Source organism: Sturnira hondurensis, unplaced genomic scaffold (genome assembly GCF_014824575.4).
Source record: "Sturnira hondurensis isolate 20B ecotype Veracruz unplaced genomic scaffold, ASM1482457v3 Scaffold0021143, whole genome shotgun sequence".
In the NCBI taxonomy this organism is placed as follows: Eukaryota; Metazoa; Chordata; class Mammalia; order Chiroptera; family Phyllostomidae; genus Sturnira; species Sturnira hondurensis.
In genome coordinates, this window is record NW_028093774.1 from 25,958,812 (window position 1) to 25,972,545 (window position 13,734).

General features: G+C 45.1%; 1 protein-coding gene and 1 non-coding gene across 2 annotated transcripts; one reads left to right on the plus strand and one right to left on the minus strand.

Annotated features, from left to right (window-relative positions):
- Positions 1 to 232: 232 nt before the first annotated feature.
- Positions 233 to 12,486, plus strand: RDH11 (retinol dehydrogenase 11). The gene is made up of 7 exons (XM_037031408.1): positions 233 to 394; positions 2,747 to 2,865; positions 3,209 to 3,364; positions 4,484 to 4,588; positions 5,176 to 5,385; positions 7,746 to 7,935; positions 11,039 to 12,486. Exons 1-7 carry the CDS (start codon positions 327 to 329, stop codon positions 11,139 to 11,141), a joined length of 951 nt encoding a protein of 316 aa, XP_036887303.1. The 5' UTR covers positions 233 to 326; the 3' UTR covers positions 11,142 to 12,486.
- A 684-nt stretch (positions 12,487 to 13,170) lies between these two features.
- On the minus strand, positions 13,171 to 13,306 carry LOC118976997 (small nucleolar RNA SNORA21). Its single transcript, XR_005064408.1, has one exon. It is a non-coding gene; the product is annotated as a small nucleolar RNA SNORA21 (small nucleolar RNA).
- Between the last annotated feature and the right edge of the window lie 428 nt (positions 13,307 to 13,734).

Sequence of the window (13,734 nt, forward strand, 5' to 3'; positions counted from 1 at the left end):
GTCTGGGGAGATTTCCCGAGAACCACCGGTAGCCAGAAGGGCTAGGGGAGAGTTGGTTGGATGGCTCCAAAGGCCCTGGACCCTAAATGGTTGGGGATCTGCAGTGCACCTGGCGTCCGGGTCAACCTTTCTAGGCGACTGGGAAGAGCACGCTCCCTGCCTGTTAGCCCCCGCCAGGCTTTGGACTACATTTCCCAGACGGCCTTGCTCCCCGGCTTTGAGGTCGTACTCGACTGGGGCGTGTTTGGGAAGAAAAGCTACCGTCGGTGAGCACCGCGGGAGCATCACCCTACGTGGTTGCCTCGCGGCCGCTGCTGATCCGCAGGATGATTGGGGTCCTGCTCCTACTTCTCCTCCTCCCCCTTCTCTTGTACATCGCTGCACCCCAAATCAGGTCTGTGCAAATATAATGCCTTCTTTTGAGAAGTCTTTGTGGGGGAGGGCGGTGTAAATCCTCAATGAAGCTCTGTTCTTCAACCGAAGGAAAAGGAAACGTCCACGTGGGTCGGGTTAGGGTGGTCGGAAGAGGTCCAGCTGCTCTGGATGCGGGGCGGGTGATACCAGCGGACCCCAGGCCGTGGGAAGGGACTGCAGACCGGAGCTCCCTGCTTTGTTTCTCCCGGTCCCCTTTTCCATCTAAGCAGCCCTTGCTCCCGGCTCCAGCGAACCCCGAGTGCCAGGCTATCTCAAACACTTAAGTTTACAGCTTTGGGGGTTTCAGACCCAAAAATAAGGTGTGGACCTCAAGACTGTTTTCCCCATAGCTCCCACTCCTTGAACCAAGTCTATTTAGCCTCTTGCTTTCAGCCTCTAAAGTACAATGGAGCGATTCAACTTTCTGCTTTCTGAAACTGGATCTTGACGGGAATCGTGGCGTCTGCATCTCCGTTGCTTGCTCGCTGGTTCTTACTAGATTCGCTGCGCCTCTGTGGGCGATGTTACAAAGGAGGGAAAATGATAACCCTGAGCCCTATCCTGCTTTCGGAGCAGAATTATCGGGATCGGAGGCGTGCCCTGGGATTTCGGCGCGGGGCGGAGAGCGTAGTGGACTCCCAATCAGGTGGTAAATCAGTCAGTGGCTGACTGAGTGCCCCGAGGGAATCGGCAGTGAGCCGGAAAACAGGCAGCCCGCCGATTGGTTGTGAATACATCACCAGTGGTGACGGTGAACCAGAAACTGAAAGGACGCAGAGGGGTAGGGTGGTGCGGTGTGGGTCGCTGGGTGCTGGGATAGTCACCGTCCCAATGGGACTGGGAGGCGCGCTAGATTACACCGTCATTTCTTACCCCGTTCACCTCTCTTTTCCCCTCCCCGCTTGTGCCTCTCGTCCAATTGTATTTTTTCCTCTCCTCTGAACACACAGTGCTCCCACACCCAGGCACACTGTGCGCCGGTACTCAGAAGAAAACGGCTGTTTTTAAAAATCCACCACAAGATCCTCTTATCTACATAAAATCTCACTGAAAAGTTGAACCTGAAATTAAAACAATGCTCATTATCTCAGCGAGATTGTTCTGAGAAAGATAATACCCCCAAAGTTACATTCCTAACCACCTAGTTGGATCACGGGAGCTAGTCCAGAGCTGGACGTTCCCAGTTGATTGTCCTCTTCATTCCTGCTTGTTACGGTAAAGGAAGAGCTGAGTAGAGGTCCTGAGACATTCTCCCTCCTGGAGCTGAAGGGATGTGGGAAACTAGCAGAGGCGGCTTATTCTTATCCGCCCGGTTGCACTAAGCCGCTAGCTTTAGTGGCTAGGAGTGTGTGTGGCTTGCAATTCCAAGTTCAATGAAAAAGGCTGAAATGCCCCTTAAAAGTGCATCTCCTAGTCAACAGATTCTTTTAACATGAGTTTCAAGATTGGCAGAGAAGAGAAGGCAACAATCCGAGACCTGCTGACTCCTGTTTGTGTATTCATTCTTTTAAAAAAGGATAGTATGGTGCTTCAGAACAAGGACTGTAACTAATTAAACCAGAACTTGAATCTCAGCTCCCTTTTGTACTTATTTATGTGTTCTTTGTCTTATTTTTAGATGTAGGTGTGTTTTTTCCTGTTTCTTTTGTCCCAGATTGACAAGCTTTCATACTTTTAACTTTTTGTGTTGAGTTAGCTGTTTATCAAGGCATAAAGGTGCCAATTATTGATATAAACTGATTGGCATATGTGGGCCAGTTCTTTCTTCTTCTAGGCTGAGTCTTGTGATTTCCTAAGCCAATGGAAGAGCTTAGACCTAAGTCAGATTCCCAGCTACTCAAATACTCATCCAGTTCTTATAGGGTAGGGAGTAGCTCTAAGCAGTTGTTATTGCTTTTGTAAGAGGCTTGCTTTTATTCTTTTTAAAAAATATTTTACTTATTTATCTTTAGAGAAAGAGGAAGAGAGGGAGAGAAACAGCAGTGTGTGGTTGCCTCTCATACCACCCCCCACCCCACCCCACCCCACACTGGGGCCCTGGCCCACAAACCAGGCATGTAACCTGGCAGGGAGTTGAACCGGCGCCCCTTTGGTTCACAGGTCAGCACTTGATCTACTGAGCCACACCAGCCAGGGCCTCACTTTCATTCTTGAGCGAGAATAGAAAACTTTTGTTTTCTTTCTTCCAGCCTTTCTTAAACCTATGAAAGGACAACAGTAGAAAGAACCAAAGCAAACCTCATCCTTGGGGCCTGAAGGCACAGGGGGTTTGCAGGGCCCTCTGGTTGCAACCAAGGAATTGAAGAACTGATGAGCTCTCCTCTGTCTGCAGGAAAATGCTCTCCAGTGGGGTGTGTACGTCAACTGTCCAGCTTCCCGGGAAGGTGGCCGTGGTCACCGGAGCCAACACAGGCATCGGGAAGGAGACAGCCAAAGAGCTGGCTCAAAGAGGCAAGTTTATCCACTTCTGATTCCCTCCTGCTGCTGCTGCTGCTTTACCTCCCACGATGATGACCGTTCTCATTTACTTCCTCCAACCCTGGAAGTTGAGAACATTCCAAATACCCACTGGTTTGCTGGTCTGAATCTAGCACACTGCTCCATATATAATGGACACTTAATGAATGTTATTGATTTATTTTTCTTCCTTAATGTACTTATCATATACCTCTGTTGAGAAGTAGGGGTAAAAAAAAATTAAAGAGGAGAAAATAACAGTCAGCAGTAGTATCAGAGCTAGAATACCTACTCTAAAACAGAGCTGACAATTTGTCTCTTATATGTTGATTGACAGGGGCCCGTGTGTATATAGCTTGCCGGGATGTGCAAAAGGGGGAGTTGGTGGCCAGAGAGATCCAGACCATGACAGGGAACCAACAGGTTTTGGTGCGGAAACTGGACTTGGCTGATACTAAATCTATCCGAGCCTTTGCTAAGGGCTTCCTGGAAGGTGAGTGTAGAACTGGAGACTGTGTTGTGGGTCTTGTGATCGATGTGGCAGATTTAGCTAAAGGGAAAAAGACTCCTCTCCCCCTCTAATATGTAGAAATGCTATATCAAATATAACCCAAAGCTTCTGATTCACAGTTGAACTCATTAGTAACAAAGGGGACTCCTCGACAGGCAGCAATAAACGTGAACTCAAAAAGCGATAGCAGTACGTAAGAACTAAAGCCAAAAATCTCACAGGAGTTTCAGAGCTCAATACGAGTTTTAGGGTCTGGAAAGGAGGCCTCAGCTCCTTGAGAGCTGGGGAGCAGTATCTGAGGCTCCACATAAGGTTGGGATTCACAAATGGCCATCTGGCCCATGGTACAGGAGATTAAAAAAGCCCAGGCCACCAGCTGAGGGACATGACAAAGAAGCTTATCATCTGTTCAGGACACAGGTGAACAAAGAATCATCTGCAAGAAATTAGAACCTCAATTTGGCATTATCTGTGGGGGACAAGGTAGAAGTCACACCTCCAGATAGTGCAAGGATCTTAAACTGAGAAATTAACATAAAGCCCGGTAGTATCACATGAAAAACAAACCCAAGAGCCTTCTGTAGGCATATTCTCTTGTAGCCCAGGGAGCCAGGCCTCCCAAGAAAACCAACTTCCACCAATATGAGCGCACAGTCAGAAATTACTAACCACGTGAGGAAATGAACTGAAGGAAAGTTGGCAGATGCAACAAAGAAGTGAACCCAGTATTTCTTTTGAGGCCTGACCCCCAGTGGTGGGAGTGCGTAGAAAATGTCATTTTTGCTCTTGCTTTGGAATCTTCCCATTCAGCTGGGAGGTCTTTCTGTTGGGAGAGGTGGATGGAACACTTCCCAGCAGCAGTAAATAAGTAGCTCCTGGATTGGAAGGACTGACAAGGCCATTTGATAGAGTGAGATGGAATGTGGGTGTGTAGTAAAAGTATGCGGGAGTTCCCTGAAGTCTTAGAGTGAAAACAACACAAAATAAATATAAGGGGGACATGGAGGGAAGATTGGAGTCCTGCCTCTCCATTTCCGGAATCTGGGTGTGAGCCAGTTTCTGAGGTGTAAGAGCCGCGGTTCCGTCTCCTCCTCCCTGCAGAGGAAAAGCAGCTCCACATTCTGATCAACAACGCGGGAGTGATGATGTGTCCCTACTCCAAGACAGCGGATGGCTTCGAGACGCACATAGGAGTCAACCACTTGGGTAAGAAATCTGGGCTCATCACACAAGCTAAACGGAACCTGAAGTTCTCCTTGGAAAACTTAGGGACCAGACTGAGTCTTCTTTGTGGTGTGATCGGACCTCGGGGCCATAATAGACCATAAGTAAACAATACATGTCATCGTCCTGCCTGATAGCGCAGAGGTAAACTTGAGGCCCACTTGGTTCTGCCGACTTTTTCAGCAGTGATTCAGGTTCACTTTACCTTGGGGCGTTTTGAACAGCCTAATCATACTGGGGGTGGTGTTGCTTTCTTCGTAGTGGTCCTTGTGGCCACAGTCAGGTAGAGGCTGCCTGCTCTTAAAGCATGATATTAATCAAAGCTGGAAAGAGACAGGACGACATGTCCACGTTCACATAATCCAGACGTACCTCACAGAAGGGTGTCTTGTGTCTTTGGCTATTTCTCTTTCCTTAAACCCATGCTGAACTTATTCTGTAGGTACAAAATTACGAATTAATTGAGGCAAAAGGCCTTATTCCTGAGTTCTCTGCCTCCCATAGCAGAGTCGTGCTCACTTTACCCCTGCCTTGTTCCTGAACTCAGTTAATTTTGTTTTTTCTTGCAGGTCACTTCCTCTTGACCCATCTGCTGCTAGAGAAGCTGAAGGAATCAGCCCCATCAAGAGTAGTGAACGTGTCTTCCCTGGCACATCACCTGGGAAGGATTCATTTCCGTGACCTCCATGGCGACAAATTCTACAATGCAGGTCTGGCCTACTGTCATAGCAAGTTAGCCAACATCCTCTTCACCAAGGAGCTGGCCCGGAGGCTAAAAGGTAGGCTTAGAAGGAATGAGTGTGGGCACAGGAGTCAGGAAGGTTGCTAAAAAAAAAAACACAGAAATAGTGACTGTCTTCTGGAGCCTGTCCTCTGGACAGCACCTGCTTCCATGACTGCGTCTGGGTTTAGTTTGGAGAAGCAGCCCACAGTGGGACGTTGGAGGTGACTCCCAGAGGGCGGGGAAGTGCTGACAGAGTTCAGAGGCTTGGCTTTCCCACTTACTAGCTGCGTGACCTGCAGCCAGTTACTTAACTTCTCAGGACTGACTTCCTCCTACAGGAAATGGGACTGCTTCACAGATTATTGTCATAATTAACTCAGGCTTCCTGAGCTAGCCAAGGTTTCTTACTCATAGTGAGACCAAGTGGAAGAGAGGGACCTGAATTGGCATGAAATGCAGTTATTGGGATAAAACAAGGGCTGGGATGGGGCCGGAGGGGTGGGGTGTCTCCCTAATAGCAAAGGGTCTGATACGAGGGAAATGTATGCTTGAGGAAGGCACTCTCCAGTCACAAATTGAAACAGAGTTCCTTTGCCCCATTCATTCTGGATTTCCAGTACAGACAAAGGAAATCCAGGCTGGATAGTTGCAGTTGCCTACGAGTTGAAGTGTGCAGAATGCAGGCTTAAGGAATCAGACACAGGTGCCCCATTGTTGGAACAGGATCATTAAACCATTCAGACCACTCTGAGATGAGGCGGAAGGAAGCTGGTGGTCAGCTCAGTTCATAGTCCAGTCTCTGCCCAGGGCGTGACATTCTTTATTGGCTCTATCCCAAGAGTCGGTCAGGGAGCTAGAGTGGCCTGGAGGTGGGCGAGTGGGCTCAGGATCAGAATAAAGCAGAGGCTGCATGAGTGAAGAAGACGGATAGATGTGAGGATTAGGTGGGAGGTGGCTATGGTGCCATGAAAGAAACCTGGGCATTTCAGAAGAGTCATTCACTCAGTCATTCAACAGACGAGTTTCCAGTGCCCATGCCATTCTGTGCACTGGATCTGGGGCTTGGGGTTGAGGTGGTACACAAGGCAGGTACAGTCCCTTCCTTGATTTGGTTTAGATCCAATGGGGGGGAGATAATTAACAAGTACTTATACAACTGTAAGATCAGTTGTATAATACATGAATAATTTCATGTATTGAAAGCAGTCTAATATGTGAATAATTTTCACTGTAGAAATTCAAATAATGTGGAAGTGTATAGAGTTAAATGTGAAAAAGCCCCTTTTGCCCCTCTCTCCCCCTCTTACTTTTCTCTCCTCAAGAAACCACGGCCAACAACTTTTAAGGTACACCTTTCCAATCATCTTAAGCATTTACGTGGCACATATTTATCATATATAAGGAACTGAAATTCCAACAGAATATCTTGGAGATCTTTCTGCAGAGTACATAGAGGTTCACCCATCCCTTTTGTTGGCTGCGATGTGGTTTATAGTATAGGTGTGCCTTAGTTTTATGGATTCATTTCTCTAACAACATCTAGGTTGTTTCTTTGTTGTTGTTGTGTAATTATCGTTGTGGTAAATGCTATAAAGGGGAAGTACAAGGACCTGTAACAGATTTGCAGGGGGTCTTATTCAGTCTGAGGGACCAGGGCAGACTTTTCTGAGGACGTGAGTTGCAAGCCGAGCCTTTGCAGGGTGGTTCGAAATTAGATGGGTTACAGCGTGGGGCAGACGAGGAGGCTGAGGAACGGGGAGAGCAGGGACAATGCATTAGAAGTTGGGCTCAGTCTGAGAAACAGAGAGAAGGCTGTCGTGGTTGGAACTGAGAATATAAAATATGGGTCATGTAGAGTAGGGTCGAGTTGAAAAGAATACAAGTCCACAGTCCTTTGTCTGCAGCTTGTAAAATCTACAAAGGCCTAAAAATTTGTTTTTTTAAAATAAGCTTGACACCAAAACACATTGGGCTACAAAACCTCACCTCTAATAGGGAGAGTAGGTGATAAGCAGTATAGGTGTATGTATTATAATACCTTTATAACACAGAAGAAAGTTGGAAACATTTCTGGCCCCAAGGTTTCCAGTGAAGAAATGGGGACCTGAAATAGCATATGTATAAATGCCATTTCTAAATGTATAAATGCACCAGACACTGTTCTAAGCTTTTTTACATATGAACTTATTTAATCCTCAGAATGATCATGTGAGGTGCAGCTATTATTATCCCCACTTTACAGATGAGGAAACTGAGTCACACCATCCAGAGCTTGCCCAAGGTCACACAGTTAATGAGTGGTAGAGACGAGATTTGAAACGGCACAGTGTTTATTCATGTCCTCTGCTCTTTATGGCCATTCAGCAACATTAAGTCCTGCTTTTGCCTCTCTCTCTGGCACCTGCCCCCCATCAGGCTCTGGCGTTTCGGCATACTCTGTACACCCTGGCACGGTCAAGTCTGAATTGACTCGGCATTCATCTTTTATGCAATGGATGTGGCGGCTTTTCTCCTTCTTCATCAAGACCCCTCAGGAGGGAGCCCAGACCAGCTTGTATTGCGCTTTAACAGAAGGTCTTGAGATTCTAAGTGGGAATCATTTCAGGTATGAATATATTTGTTGTTGAAGATGGAATGTTATTGCCTAAAGGAAATAATTTGAATTTGTTTGATATACCATGTCCTTTTTTAAAAAGCACGTTGCCTCCCTGGCTGGTGTGGCTCAGCGGGTTGGGCACCAGCCTGTGAACTGAAGGGTTGCTGGTTCGATTCCCAGTCAGGGCACATGCCTGGGTTGTAGACCAGTTCTCCAGTGGGGGGCACACGAGAGGCAACCACACATTGATGTTTCTCTCCCTCTCTCCTACTCGCTCCCTCTTTCTAAACATAAATAAATCTTTTTAAATAAATAAAAAAACTAAAAGTGTGTTGCCTAACATAGCTTTTGTTCTTTAACTCTAGGCTTTTTACCTTTTAATAGGAGAATTTGACCCATTCACATTTTTTTTGTGTATGGTAACTGCTAGGTTTGACTGTATTCATGTCATCTTTTCTACTGATGATCATGCTTTCTGGTTGTTTCTTTTATTCCTGTATTTTGTTATGTCAATTCAGTTTTCTTTGTTCCTTTTTGGACTTCTAATTCTACTTTTTTATATTAAAAAGAATTTGAACCCGTATTTCTGTACTGTCTTCAGGACTGAAATAGTATCAGTGGACTCCTTTCTTGAGTAAGTGAAGACCTTTAAAACTTTATTATGGAGAATTTTGAATATGCATAGTAGCAGACAAAACAGCACGTTAAATCCCCACACACCCGTAGTCCAGCCTCCACAACCAGTAACTCATGGCCAGACCTGCCCCACCCCAATCTACAACCCCTTCCTATATTTTTTTCAACTTATATTATTTTGAAGAAAATCCCAGGTATCACGTAAGATCACATTCTTAACATGTTTTCACCTCCGCCTTCATGATTTTGTGGAAATGACCCGAAACTTTCAAGAATGGACTATACATAAATTAAAAGTAGAAAAAGACATAATCTTTTCTGTGCTTCTACAGAAGCATCCCTGGTGACTTTGTTTCCTGAATAAGTACCCTAGGTGGGAGATAGTGAGTTCCCAACTTAGGGTAACGACAAGTGGAATGAAAAGAATGGCTAGGTGAAAAGGCAGAATTTTTACCACTCGTTGACCAACTGAGTGAGGGAATCAGGGAGGGTGTGGTGACTTGGGTGGAAGCCTGCGCTCTGAGGAGATTGGTGGTGGTATTAACTGAGACAGCACACATGGGGGATCTTACCATGCCGATTAAAACCCCACTGTGAATGTCAGCACCGTGGCTGTGCCTGTGCCTGAACCACACTCAAGTAGCTCTTACTGGAGTATTGGACTAATTTTCACAGCATGTCATAGCTTACAAGGCACTTGCGTGTCCATTGTGTCATTTGCTCTTCACCATGAACCTAGAAGAGTGTGAGGCATAGTGCAGTGGGGGCTGCAGAGGCTGGCAGAGGCCAAGTCCGTTGCAAAGTCGTACAGAGGTGCTCCTCAATGATGGACTTCTCACTCAGAAATGGCAGGCCGTGCCGGCGAGTTCCCTTAAACGGAAGTGCTATACTTATAAGGCTTGTTTTTTAAATACTTTATTTATTTTTAGAGAGAGGGGAAGGGGGGGAGAAAGAGAGGGAGAAATATATCAGTGTGTACGAGAAGCATCGATCTATTGCCTCTCGCACACCCCCAGCCAGGGACCTGGCTGGCAACCCAGGCATGTGCCCCATCCAGGACCCAAACCTGCAACCCCTTGGTTTGCAGGATGCCTCCCCCCCCACTAAAGCCACATCAGTCAGGGCTTAAGACTTGTTTTTCAAATGCAAAGGTTTCTTTACATGGTTTTCTTCAGACTTTTGTGCATTTAAGAACCATCTGGGGCACTGGTTCAAAACAGATGTCTAGGCCTCAGCCCTCAAGATTCTGATTCAGTAAGTCTGGGGAGGGCCTGAGAACTGGCGTTTCTGACGGGCTTCCAGGAGATGCTCCTGCCCCTGGTGCACAGCCCGCACTCGGAGCGGCACTGTCGTGATGGACACAGTGGGAGGTGTTTGCTTCACATCGTTATTCCAGACCGGTCAGCTCAGCACTTTTTCTTCAGAATTTGCTTAGAATGTCCAAGAAGCAGTTTTCTTGAAGTAGCATAGTTTTAAAAAGTGCTTTATATATGATTTCAAAGATCATGATCCATTTATTCAATCATTTTATTAAAAAACCCTTCATTGAATACTGGCTGTGTGCTAGATGCAAAAAAGACAAAAATGAGTAAAAGAATTATCCTTGAGAAAAATTTCTGGGTGCTGAAATTAATTAGTAGTTGAGATACCCCTCCTGCATTTAATGGGCACCTATAGTAATTAGAATGACAGCAATGAAGAGCAGGCATGTGAAACACTGAGTGCTGTATTACCATTTCTTGTCTGCTATCATGTCTTCTCTCATTATTTATGAAACTGACTTTACTTGTTCTTCCAGTTTAAAAACAGGTGGACCAGAGATAAGAAGTGTTTTGTTTACTACTCTGAGCTTCTCTGACCAATGTAAACAGCAGGATCTAAGCTACGTGCACTGTACAATGTCCTGTAGCGCGCACCTCAGAGACTTATTTGAACAAGATGGAACATAACACAGGTGGTAGACAGGCACTAATATTAAGATTAAATGCTTACCTACAAAGGGGGATATTAAGACTAAGTGATATGCATTTATAGCAAACAGAGCATTCTGATCAGAGGTGGTCTAGTGAGCTCCATCCTGGAAATTACGTTTTCTCCAGGTAAAGACCGGAGAATGGAGACATAGCTTGAACCCTGGGCTATGAAACGCCTCAAGGACGTGCCGTCCCTGGGTTGGTTTTCTGTCGTATTTCTTATCCCAGGCAGAAAACAGGCTCCATTCTTTTCTTTAATTTTTAAAAAATTTATTGATGTTCAAGAGAGAGGAAGGGGGAGAGAGAAAGAGAACCATTGATTTGTTGTTCCACTTATTTATGTATTCATTGGTTCATTGGTTACTTCTCATATGTGCCCTGACCAGAGATCAAACCTGCAACTTCAGCGTATTGGAATCATCTTCTAACCAACTGAGCTACCTGACCAAGGCCCAGACTCCGTGCTTAACCCTGTGCTTCACACCTCTCTCTTTCCCTTCCAGTGACTGTCATGTGACATGGGTCTCTGCCCAGGCTCGTAATGAGACCATAGCAAGACGGCTCTGGGATGTCAGCTGTGACCTGCTGGGCATCCCTACGGATTGACAAGTGGTGGCAGTTGGACCCAAGAGACGTGCGCAGCAGACTACTCAGTACTCCCTGCCGAAATGACTCTCCTTCAGGATGGCCAAGACCTTGGGCACAGAGAGAGCAAACCGTCCAGACTCGCCAGCTTGGTATCTGATAAAAGCCCAGCATACACTGCCAAATTCTTCAAAACGCCTTGCATTTGTCCAGATTTACTTTGCTCCTGTTATTGCCAGTTACTAGAGACCCCATAAGATAAGTGCACCTTCATGAGTACACCTGCAAGCCCATGTTTTCCTCCTGACACCTACTACCCAGCAGAACCTAAGCTATGGCTGGGTTGGTTTATGGCAGTTTTGTTCAGAATGTAGTTCCTCCCAACCAACCAACCCTCACTTCGAGAGGGTCACACTGCAGCCTCCACCAAACACCAGGAGTCACTGTGGCTTGGCACAAGAGCAGGGCTTGTCCCTCATCTGATAAAACCATCATGGTGCCAGCCTCTGGATTCCTTGGGGAAATTTAACTGAATCCGGATTGTGGCACAGCTGTATCTCTGACAACCTAGAGCCGCTGCTGTTAAGGCCCTTTCCCATGCCTGGACCATGGGAGAACTTCCTTTTCTAGGGCATTAGTGGGTTCTGGAGGATGGCAGAAATGAAAATCAAGTTTAAATTCTCATTTTCCTGCTGTTTCTCTGACTTGCAAGGAGATAGTGAAAGGAGCCGTTTGAGAGGGTAGGCCTCCTGACTTCTGCTGCTGACCTCAGACCCACAGAGGCCCTCCTTTCAGTGCCTTGGTTTCCCTTCGACAACCAGAAGATGGGAAAGGCTATTTGGTGATGGCTACTGAGTATGTGTGTTCCTATGAATTTTTGCAGTTGGGAGTATTTTCACCAAATTCAAAACAGCCCTAAAGGAACAGTGTTAAACCAGACCCTGATGCAGGTAGATGATCAGAGATGGTGCCAGCCAGTGTCACGCACTCTCTGGTGGAAATGGGAGACTTGCTACCCACCACCAAGCACACAGGTAGCAAGAAGTTCCAAAAAGAGAATAAGCCTGCAAGATAATGAAGGGACTAGTTAAGGACTTTAAAAAAAAAGCTGAAGATGCTAATATCCAGCTCTAGAAGAATTAAGAGGGAGCAGTGGAGTTAGCAAGGCTGACTGGGGCACTGTCGTAAGCCCCAGTCAACCAAGGTGGCAGAAAACACCGCCAAAAAGAAAAATACCCCTAGATTTTTTATTCAGCAACATTAACTTAAGGACCGATATTGGTAGTTACAGTTGATTTAATAATCTTTTAGGGCATTTGTTTACTTTATCTTGACAAGCGTAAAAGGTCTATTTCCTGAAAAAAAACCTACATTGTATTTGGAGAACTTTTATTAAAAAAAAATGTTGCCAAAGGAAGTCCAAGTAATTGGTAAGCTTCCATCACCTGTTTACAGGATGTCATCCTAATGGAATTTGTGATTTTCTTGGACCAAAAATTATATGTTCACTTTGGTGGGGGAGTTATTGGACCACAGTCTTCTCATATTTGTAAATTAATAATTATTTGTTGCACTTGTTTTGACCATTGAACTATATATTTGGAAGTGGTTATTTTATGGAAAAATTGCAAAACTTGATAATAGTGCAGTGGAATAACTGAATTCATATTTTACTTAACTGAACTGTCAATGACAAATAAAAAATCTTGATTACTTATCGTGTTTTAATTTACCAGAATAAGAACTGCAAGAATTAAAGGAAAGTTTATTTTAGGGTCAACAGAAGAAAACAATTAAGTGAAAATTTAATTATAGTCAAAAGAAGAAAACTCTTTGTTATTACAGTTATGCAATTGTTTCTCATCTAAGGATTGTCCTGAAGTGTAGCTACAGTACAGTGTCAACCGAAATGCCATTAACTTCAGTTGTGTAATAATTTGATCTTTCAGTTACCCATCTTCTGCTTTTCTTTTGTGATGCTCTTCAAGGCTTACTTTTTCTTTTTTTTTTAAATTTATTATTTTTATTTATTTATTTATTTATTTTTACCCCTGGTCACACCACGGATTGAAGCGAAACAACACGACATGCTGCCACTTCACCCAAGAGTGGTGTTTTTACTTTGCCCTTTCTCGACCGCTCAGTGGGTCATTAGCGAAAGGCCCAACGAGTGCTCTTCAAAGGGGCCAAGGATGACTTTTTCCATCCCAGGTTATTTATCTTCTTTTTGTACGTGCCCCTTCTATAACAGTGCTATGTGACTTTACAGTACACTGCCTGCCACCGACAATCTCAGACTTTGCTATTTCTCTATGCTTAATATCAGGAACTTAACAAGTTTCTTGAATCAATGGTTAATGAGCTCAATCTAGTAAAAATAAGGGTCCAGGAGATAAAAATCACAGTCATGTATCTTTTAATCCGTGTGGGCAGTTTTAAGTATTGGGCTGCTAAGCAAACATTCCAGAACCAGCTCCGAAGGCAAACCATGAAATCAGTGAAAATAGGAATTCCTTTCCAGTGAACCATGGAAACTCATGGGCTGCAGGAAAGGACTTTGTTATTGTTGACACATGACGCTTAGGAATGGAATTTGAAACCGGGTCCCCCACGT

Excerpts from the sequence above, each read along its gene's own strand:
- RDH11 (XM_037031408.1), top strand. The coding sequence starts at position 327 with ATGATTGGGGTCCTGCTCCTACTTCTCCTCCTCCCCCTTCTCTTGTAC. Across the intron at positions 4,589-5,175 it reads CATAGGAGTCAACCACTTGG|GTCACTTCCTCTTGACCCAT; the intron begins GTAAGAAATCTG and ends TTTTTCTTGCAG. Across the intron at positions 5,386-7,745 it reads GCTGGCCCGGAGGCTAAAAG|GCTCTGGCGTTTCGGCATAC; the intron begins GTAGGCTTAGAA and ends GCCCCCCATCAG.